This window comes from Diuraphis noxia, unplaced genomic scaffold (genome assembly GCF_037042655.1).
Source record: "Diuraphis noxia isolate RWA-SAM2 unplaced genomic scaffold, SU_Dnox_SAM2 contig0001, whole genome shotgun sequence".
Lineage (NCBI taxonomy): Eukaryota > Metazoa > Arthropoda > Insecta > Hemiptera > Aphididae > Diuraphis > Diuraphis noxia.
The window spans coordinates 78,088,854-78,099,941 of record NW_028301711.1 but is presented as its reverse complement, the minus strand read 5'-3'; the positions used below and the strand labels follow the sequence as shown (position 1 = coordinate 78,099,941).

General features: G+C 27.4%; 1 protein-coding gene across 1 annotated transcript; it reads left to right on the top strand.

Annotated features, from left to right (window-relative positions):
* The first annotated feature begins 9,071 nt into the window (after positions 1-9,071).
* LOC149061869 (uncharacterized) lies at positions 9,072-10,574 on the top strand. The gene is made up of 2 exons (XM_089215132.1): positions 9,072-9,544; positions 10,424-10,574. The coding sequence occupies exons 1-2, from the start codon at positions 9,072-9,074 to the stop codon at positions 10,572-10,574; spliced, it is 624 nt and encodes a 207-aa protein (XP_089071258.1).
* Positions 10,575-11,088: the final 514 nt, after the last annotated feature.

Here is an 11,088-nt window from a genome sequence, read left to right as displayed (position 1 = left end):
AAATTTATTATATATGGTAATTAATAGTAGAGTTGTGACTATACGAGTTTGTAATGCTAATTATTATGTATCAAAATGCTAAATATGTAAATGAAACGAAACATTATTCATAATATGATGCTGCATACCCAGATAGCATTTTCCTAATGTTAATATTTAATTAATAACATTTGTTCATTATTAATGTTACATTATGAAAAAAATGATAATACAACATCAAATAGTAGTTTTACGAAATAATAATTTGGATATATTAATTATATGATATCATTAACCAAATAATTAAATAATATTCTGAATATATTATTAAAATGTTATCAAAAATGTAATGATAAAATAAAATTTCGAGTTTAATAATATTGTATTATAAGAGTTGTATTGTTTTAAGAATATTTTGAATGTGTTAACAATAAGACATCATAAACAAAATAATACCATAATATTCTGTACAAATTATTATTATGCTATTTAAATATAATTATTTATATATTATATATAATATAATAATACTATTTTACTAAATTGTATATATTTAATAATATACTCATATTATTAATCATTATATTAAATATGAAATTGGTTAAAATAAAAATTGACGACGGCTTTATATTAATCATCCGATAGCTCCCTAAAACTGTATGAAAAAAATTAATACCTATAACACAATTATTAAAGTAATTAGATAGGTAATTAGCAATATAAATATATATAGTTGTATAGTGTGGGATGTCATCATAGATGAGGTACCTACATATATATTATTATTACCTATATTATATAGTAATTGATTGTAAAAACGATTTATACTTAATAATATTATACCTAGAATTTATGTATGTAGTATATATATTATGTTATTATACTTGGAAGTTGGAACACGGAATTTTAGAGAGGTATTTTTTAAGTTAACTAGTTTTTTCGAATTATTGAGGTTTTCGAGCTGTCAAAAGTCCACAACATATTATAATAATACCTTTATGGCTATATATATATATGTTATTAAGATTATATATTAAGACAATTCGATACCGTTATTGTCTGTCTTTGTCTAACACATGCGCGTGACATAGGATTTTAGACGTGTTTTTGCCCGTTGGATATAATGAAGCCACAATAATTCTTAATACAGATTTAAATTTGTTGTCAAGACTATTTGAGATCGACTTTTCCACATTTTAAGAATTGTCTCCCAAATTCCAATAAATGTTTTGTTCAAAAATAGTAATTAAAAAATTGTTTTAACATTTTTGTTGAAGTTAATATCAAAAATGTAGAAAAGTCGATTACAAGTAGATTTGACGACAAATTCAAATCTATTTTTATAATTCTTATCGCGTCACTATATCTATCGGTACGTTTGAAAAAAAACACAGTTAAAATCCTATCACGCGCATGTGTTAGACAAAGACAGAAAATCATGGTAATCGAATCCTTTTAACATAATAATATATAATATAGTACTATAAATTATAATATAATATTATATACTATTTTAAATACGTGGTTATTACAAATTAATAATTGAGCTCTTATATAGGTATATGGTAGTGGTGGTAAACTGCTAATAATATTTTTAACAACTGCTATTGCTATTGCTATTGAAAAATAGCAATGAAAAATAGCTGCTATTGCTATTTTTTAACATGGTGAAGGAAATTACTGCTAAAACACCCGGGTAGAAAAAGTATCAGCAAATAGCAGTCAATATTTTAAGTAAATAAACGTTTTAACTGCTATAGCAGTTTTATTTGTATGCGTTGAGCGTTCATCATTCCAATATTCCATAGTATAAATTATGTATAAATAAATCTAACTAGTAAATATTCGAAGATCAAAACAGATATTACTGATATTAGTTTAATTATAGACTCGAGATACTGTAAATAGCGTAAATATAACAATAAAAATGATAATTTAAATATTCAATATAAATAAAAATAGACATATTATACCCCTCGCACACATACAAAGAAATCACAGGAACTCGTGTATACTGTAATTACTAATTGTGCTGTTAGTCGTAACTCTAGGGCTATAGGCTGAAGTAATTATTTATTTATTTAAAAGTTCCTAGTCAAAAAAAATGAACAAAAAATTAAGTAATGTGTGGTCTCACTTCACGGTAATTGAAAATACTACGTTTGCAAAATGTGATATTTGCAAACGTAAGTATTCATATAAAACTAGTATAACAAATTTAAAAACTCACTTGGCTAGTGCACATTGGATACAAATAAATGCATCAAAAGTAAGTAATTAAAAAGTTGATTAATTTTTTTCAATTTATTGACTGGGGGAGGACAACATTTTGGAAAACCTACATCAATAGAAGAGATTGAGATGTTGAAAACCTGATTCCAAACACCAAAATATTTTTAAATAATAAACATAAACTTAATAGAACACATGTCACATATAACTTCATATAACTTTATAGCACAATTGTTTTTGGTATTTATTAATAATTAGTTATAATTAAGTCAATCTTTTATAAAAGTCCTTGATACCTTTATAACTAAAAATTTGCTACTGCACATAGTAGTCTATAAAATCATTTTAATATTTTGTGTTTTAAAAATATTTAATTTAAATGGTTTAAACTTTTATAGAACATATTATAATATTTTAATATTCTTTTAAGCTTTCAGTCTAAATATTGCACATAAAATAAGTAGCTATAAATCTAAAAAATTTTTATTGTTTAAAATTGATACTTATTATACTTTGAAAATAGTAACAAAATTGATGGTTAAGACATAAAAGTGTATTATTATTTATTATACTTAAAAGTTAAAATTTTTAAATTTTTATTATTGCTAGATAGTAGATAGTCTGTTTTATAGCAGCTTAGTAGCAATAAAACTTAAGACCAAACGAAAGATTATTAAAAGTTCCTCCCAAGAAGTTTACTGTTTATTGTAATGCTTAACTTTTCTATAAATTATTAAACATATATCTAGTTTGAAGTTTCTTTAAATAGCTAAATAGGTATATAAAATAATTTATGAAACTCTATTGTAATATAATATGATGTGTTTATCCTATTTTGGTTTGTAATCTAAAATTAAACCAATAAAGTAAATAATTAGTTGTTTAGAAAATTGTATATTAGGCATATTAAAAAAAAACATTCTGTCTCTAAAAAGAGTACATTTAAATCTAGTTTTAGTAAGTTATTAGTTATGAAAAATTGACAAATCTATTTTCAGGGGTGCCTCCAAATTATAGTTTATTATATTATTATAGTTTATATTATTATTATTACACACTATGGCACCACAAAACCTAGTTGAGGCACTATACCAACGTTTATGTATATATAAATTATAAGTATAAATATTAAATAATATTTTTTAATATGATTAGTTTTTACTCTATCAATTAGCAAGTCCCAGTAATGTGTTTAAAATATTATAATAATAATAAATAAATTGTAAAAAAGTAAATTATGTTTAAAAATATATAATCAAATAATTAAATAGACTTCAATGACAAAAACCATAGTTTATCTATCTCTTAAAATTTTAATCATACAGACTTAATAACTTATTTTATTCAATTGTAATAGTCGATTGTAAATGAAGAAATTATAGATCAACCAGAACCTGTAAATGCAAATAAAACCACTATTGATGAATCTTCAACTGCTACAACGTACCCAGGGCCATCATCATCAAGCAGTAAAAATAATGAAGAACCTCAAACTCAAATTGGAACACGTAAGCGAAAACAAGCAAATATTGCAGGCTACATTCCACAAAAAATGACAATAGATGTGCAAAAAAAAATTGACAGTTCTCTCATGAAAATATTTTACAAAGATTTTCAACCGTTCAGTGTAGTTGAAGATAAAGGTTTTTCAGAATTTGTCAAGACATTAAATCCATCATATAAACTTCCTGACCGTCGTTCGATATCTAAGACTCATATACCATCTTTATACCAAAAATGTTTACAGGAAACTAAAGACTTATTGGCTAATGAACTTATATCTGCTTGTCTTACTACTGACTGTTGGACTTCAAGATCCAATGATGGTTATATCGCAATAACAATACATTTTATAGATACTACATTTAAATTAAGATCTGTATTGTTAGGTTGTTTAAATTTCAATGATCATCATACTAGTCATAATTTAAGTACAAAGATTAAAGAAATATTGATTGATTGGAATTTAGAAAATAAAATTATCTTTTCTGTGCCTGATAATGCCAACAACATTAAAAGAGCTTTAACTATATTGCAACTAAAAAATTTCGGTTGTTTTGCCCACACCATGAACCTAATAGTTCAATCAGCTTTAACATTGGAAAAAGACTTAATAGAAAAAGTAAAAAATATTGTTTCACGGTTTCGAAGGAGTACTAATGCTAGTCAACAATTATTAACTTGTCAAATTAACAGTGGAATGAAAGATCCTAAAAAACTTATACAAGACATTTGTACCCGATGGAACTCTACATATTACATGTTGGATCGATTCGTTGAGTTAGAAATATACATAAGAAGCACTTTAGGACTTATAGATAACCCCCCTGAATCATTAACTCCTGAGGAATGGACTGTGGTGAAAGAACTTATTCAAATATTAAAACCTTTTGAAGAAGCTACCAAAGCTGTTAGCGGTGAAAAATATATGACTGCTTCTATTATAATTATTATTGCAGAAGGGCTACAAAATGTTTGTAATGAAATGCTGAAGAAAGATTTTTCAATTCGAGTAAAGAGTGTTTTAAAAAAATTAGTAAGTGAAATGGTTAACAAAGATAGATGGGGAAATATTGAACAGAGCAAAACTTTACGTTGTTGTACTTTCCTGGATCCTAGGTTCAAAGATGTTTTGTTTTCCACTTCAATTAAACAATGGACTAAAAATGATATTACCGAACAGGTGTCTAGAATTATATCTGAAGAAAGGTCAACTTGTATTCAAAATGTAATAACACCTAACATTCAAGAAACTGAAACTACGGAAATGTTAAGAGACAATGCTAAAAATGAGTTATCAATCTGGAAAACAATCGATGAAAAAGTTGCTAAAGTACAACCAACAGGAACATCTACGTCTCGATCTATAATAGAAATTCAAAGATATCTTGAAGAACCTGTTCAAAACAGAACTTGTGACGCTTTGCAATGGTGGGCAAAAAATAGCTACAACTATCCATATTTGAGCCAGTTGGCAAGAAAACAACTTTGTTGTTTAGGTACTTCAGTGCCATGTGAACGTGTTTTTTCTAAGGCTGGTTTGCTTATAACTGATCGTCGATGTTCTCTAAGTAAAAAAAAAGTTGAAATGTTGTTATTCCTGAACCAAAATGCATAATTATTAATTAACTACTTTTTAGACTATTCAATAAGTATTTCAATTTGTATCGTTTTATGTTAATTTTACCAGGTATAGGTACTATGATTATTTTTAATTTTAATTCAAATTTCAAATTCAAATACAAAAAGAAAATTGTATGTTTACTTCATATTAATCAGTAATCACTCTTTAATTAAACAAGAATATAAATATTTAAATACTATTTTAATGTTTATTATGTTTTTTTATTTGTGGTACCTAACACCACAGGGCACAGATTAAGTAAATACAGATTAAGTAATTTACTTAATCTGTGCTAACACCAAGTCACCAACACGATAACATCAGTATAATATAGTAAATAGTAATCACTCACGATATCATGATAATTGATAACAACAATTTACGGTTTAACAGTGTGACAAAGTGAGTAATTTAATAATATAATAACATATATATTATATTTGCACTTTAGCTCTATCTAATAAATAGCAATAGTTGGCAGCAGATAAAATAATAATAATATATATTATATAAACTAGCAATAGCAGCTACTTATTAATTTGTTTAGCAACCTGCTATTGCTAATAGAAAATAGCAGTGCTATTTACTGCTACTGCTATTATCATACCACCACTAGTATATGGGCTATGAATTATGATACAGGTACACACCTAGCGTTTTAGACGCGGCGTTCGAACGCTTAAAATTGAACATGCGTCTACCTATGGCCATATTCACAACAGGGGAAAAACCACGCGTCCGAACGCATCGATACGCGCTGGTTTAATTTTGAGCGTTTTGTACGCTGCGGTTTTTGAACGCTAGGTGTGTAACCAGCTTAAACGCCGCCGTGTAGCCAGTGACCGTCTATCAGTGGCGGCTCGTGTATATGTACACAAGTGCACGTACACTACCTACCCAAACTCAAGAAAAATTGAAAACAAGTCATAACAATACTACTAAATACCTGTAGTGTTATTAAGATTATTTTTCAAAATATAAAAATAAAAATTCAGAATATTATGAATTTATGAAAATAATATAATATTTGGATTGGGTTTTTTCGAAGGCCAAACAATCGGGTGGTTATCCGCGACGGAACGGTATCGGTGAGTATTATAATATAGTGGTGCTGGTGCAGTTGTGCACACTAACACTATCGCACAGTGTAAAAATTAAAACAAATTGAAACACGCAACCCGCGTCCTCTGTGCACATAATATGTTTATATAGTTGTTATCAGCGAATTATTTTCGGCATCGCCGCGACGTTTGTCATTGAATAAAAATAGAATTAAGATAACGAACGATGATGGTTTTACTTCGATTTAGGATTTTCCCAGAAATAACCCATGTTGTGTGCTGTGCACCAGCTAGGCAGCTAGTCAACATATTTTGTTGTTATTTGTTCCTCTGCCATAGACGACAGCCCCATGCACACTCCACACTCCACCTTGCTCAATACTAGTGTCATTGGACGTTATAGTGTTACAATTAAATATTAATACAAGACGTCTAGCTAGTACTGTTGTGCGTAGACGCGTAGTGTCGTAACCCGTGAGGTTGACGTTGTACAGTTTTTAGTTTTATCTGTTGTGGTTGTGCAGTAAGCAATTTAATAATATTATACTTGACTGCTTCTTCGGTAAGTAATTTTATGTTATTATCCACAATTTTTAATTTTTTGATACACACTATATTCAGGGATGTATTGGTAATTAATGACTTGAGTATACGCCATATTTTCAAGGTAGGATTAAGAATCTATTGGGTCCCGGGGCTGAAATTACATATGACACTTTTGACAAAACATGCTTTACAAAGCCGCTCGCTACGCTCGCAGAAAGATACATCTTCCTAACTTTTTCACAAATTAACAATTGCATTATAAAATTATAAAATTAATAGGTATATGTAAATTATATCTATAAAACTACTAATTGTAGTATAAGTAAATAAATAATATCATTAACTATTGGTGATATTATTGATATTTGATATCAAAGAAAATATTAAATAGGTAACAGTAAAATGTGTCTTTTCTACCTTAGTGCTTTTGTAGATATTTACTTATTTATTTATTATTATTTTTATTTACCTATTTACTTGTACCTATATTTACTATTTAGCTGTTTTTGTTGATAAACAAAAAAATGTTTTTAATATTTAGAAAAACTATATTTTATTTTTTAAATCGCTGAAAAATGTTTCTTCACTTTGGTACTTGAGAGGGCACTGGCCCTTAGGGCTTTCACCTTAGCTAGACCCCCCTTAATCTGGCCTTATATTTTTATAAAAATATGTATAAACAATTTAAACAAATTATATTAGATATTATAATGGATTATACCACGGTCTTAGACTATAGACTATACAAGTATACCGTATAACAAGCTGATAAAGTGATAAATGATATATTTTAATATTTAATCATAAAGACATAAAATATTATTTTTTATGTTATACACTTATACAGTAGAATTTAAAAAGCCAATTTTAAATCTTCAAAAACTATTAGCTTAGCCCTAACCGTTTACTTGCCGTATACTCAACATTTACCCACCGTATACTTATAAAATGAATATTTTTTTCACGTATACGCATTTCTTTGTAAATATTGTTATTCCCCGTATACGCTTCAATACATCCCTGACTATATTTAAATACAATTTATTGTAATTAGTAAAGATTAGTAATCTTTTAAATGTTTTATGTATTATTTAATGAATAGCTCGATTATTATATATAACAACCTAATATAAAATATAAATATTAAGTTTAATATTTAGTTATAAACTAATAACGTAAATGCCTACCTACTTGAATATCATTTGCATTATCCATCAGTATGTAAATATGTAACTATAACTATAGGTATTTTATTTTAAGTAGTACATGTGATTATATAATTATTATTATTGTAATAAAGTAAAGGTAAACTATACATTAACCTACATAATATCATGTTGGTAAAATAGAATAATATAGACATCATTTATTTAAACATTCCGTTCAAATTGTCTACCCGTGTTATAGTTTAATATAGCTCATACACTATCACAGAATTACCTAAACAGTAAATAGGTAACTAAGTTAAGAAAGGAACTTTTATTTTTATTCAATTTTAGATTAATTATAGTAGTATGTTGTAAAAAATGTTATAACATTTAACAATTAAATATGTATTATAAAGTATAATATTATATAGGTAAATGTAATATTTAAAAATAAGATAATTTTCAATTAAATTCATTTTAGGTACCAAACATAAATTAAAATTAAATATAAATTAATCTACTCATATACAAAATATATATAAAAGTGTACCTATTATAATTATATCATTCATGTTGATGAGGCTCATTCAGTAATAATACTACTTATATATCAATGTATTTTTTATTATCATTTGGTTACCTAGGTTAAGATGTCTTACAAAAAAAAATATTGTCTAAGTGACCGGTCAAAAAGAAGAAGGGTACAAGAGGAAGTAGAATTTCCTATGGAATTAGCTAACATAAAAAGAAATTCAACATCCCATTTAGTTATTGAAAGCAATTTACCGAAACCAGAGAATATACTTGCCACTAGTACAACTAGTGTGTTAACTTCCTTGACAAGCATTGGTTCTGTCTTAACATGTAATGTTAACACAAACGAAAAAGAATATTTTGAAGAATTGAGACATTTTTCATCGTCAACTTCATTGTCAACTTCATCTTCTGATGAAGAAATTGAAGATGTAGCTTATTTTAATGATGGTTGTTGATCAGTTATCATATTTTAGTACTTTAATTGGTCAGTGGGCAGTTTCATTTAATATTTCTCAAAATGCACTCAATGCATTATTAAAATTATTAAAACAGCATAAATGTTTTGAAGCATTACCTATTGATTCAAGAACCATTTTAAATAAAAACAAATTAAATACTTCAAATTGTCGTGTCGTGGAGCCTGGCAAATATTATCATTTCGGTATTCTGAATGGAATTAAACAAAATATGCCCGATTGTATTAACGAAAATGAAATGATTCAGATTGTTGTTGGAATTGATGGTTTGCCAATTTTTAAAAGTAGCCCTGAACAATTTTGGCCTATCCTAGCGTATATCCGACCTAATAACACAGAAGTATTTCCAGTTGGGATTTATTGTGGGAAAGTAAAACCCATAGATAGTAATGAATTCCTAAAAGAATTTGTTGATGAAGCAAAATATGATGTGAACTTTTCGTATATAAATATAAATATATACGACACATAGCCATATTATCAAGACCAAATACAGGCAAAGATCGTTCAGTTTCGTGGAGACGGCCAATATGACAGCGGGTGGCCATATATTGTTGTGAAAACGTATAGGCATGCATTGCTGTAAAACTTACGTTTTGGGTGGTCTCCGGTTCTTGGAAACAACAATCATTTGAAATACACAATTGAGCTCACAGGGCACAAAATTATACAATGAATGTATTGTCTGTTGAACGGAGACTTACTGGTCGACCAGCTGTCATTCCAGGAGGTTATTTTTAAGAGCCTCAATCAATATTTAATACTGTTTACAATAAAAATAAAAATGATATATAGTATACAAATTTGGCACAGGTTTTTATTTTGCACCTTCGTTGAAATGCGTTTTATTTTTGATATTATTGAATATTTTTTTATTTTTAAACCATGCATATTTGCACCATATAAACCGTTCTTTTAACGATTCTCAATTACCTATATTATAGTATATAGTTCCACCGAGGCACTAAATCATATAGATATAATAACAGTTAATAGGTAGGTAATTTTTAATATTTTGTATTTGATAAAACAACTATTATTATACGGCTATATAACATTTAATAGGTAGTAGTAACACTGCATTAAATATTAATATTTACACAAAATAGGTTCAATGTACTCTACATGACTTTTGTTACTTTTAAATTGCGCCGAAGACAGTGTATGGTTTTCGTGTTTAATATTTTACAATACGTACATTTAAAATCAATTGATCAATTGTTATAATACCTTTAAATTTTTCCTTTTTTTCCACACACTCACACTCCCATATAATTTTGTTATGTATACATGAGGGCTCTCGTTTAGTCACATTAATAGTTCACAGAAAGCAGAATTAGTTAATCGTTGTGTAGACCTTCTAACTAAAACTGGAGTAACAATTGTCTCTCTTACGTTTGATGGATGCCCAACCAACATAAATATGGTCAAAATTCTTGGTTGTGGTTTGGATGCAGACAAATTCATATAAAATGCTGAATAAAGCTAAATATTTGAGACTCATGGATGTAAGTGATGGAGAATCGTCTTTACTTAATGAAAGTGAGTCAGTTGGTCAAAATGAAACTTTGCCAATGGAACAAAATATAAACAATGAAACCGACAATAATGTTTTTAAGTGGCCTCATGAGGCAATACTTTTTTTTATTGAGGAGTACAGAAAAATAACTGATGATTTTTATTCGGGTCGGATATCTCAAAAAAATAATTGGCTAAATATAGCTGAGGAATTATTGAAAAAGAAGCATCATGTTACTGGTCCACAATGCCTATTACAATACTATTACTATATAGTATATACTACATAATCAACTTTTATTTATTTAATTTGTTAATTGTAGTATAATTTGCAATTATAGGATGGTTTACCAGCAATCATATTTGTGATTGAACATAACCATATAGCTTAGGTTCTGCTGAAGCTTTATATTTTTTAAGACCAACCAATGAAATTAGAATTAAATTTGAAAATTATTTCAATGACG

What these genes read in the sequence shown, in the direction of transcription:
- LOC149061869 (XM_089215132.1), top strand. Translation starts at nt 9,072, where the DNA reads ATGGTTGTTGATCAGTTATCATATTTTAGTACTTTAATTGGTCAGTGG. An exon ending in AAATATGATGTGAACTTTTC is followed by an intron (nt 9,545 to 10,423) that starts GTATATAAATAT and finishes TCACATTAATAG; the next exon opens with TTCACAGAAAGCAGAATTAG.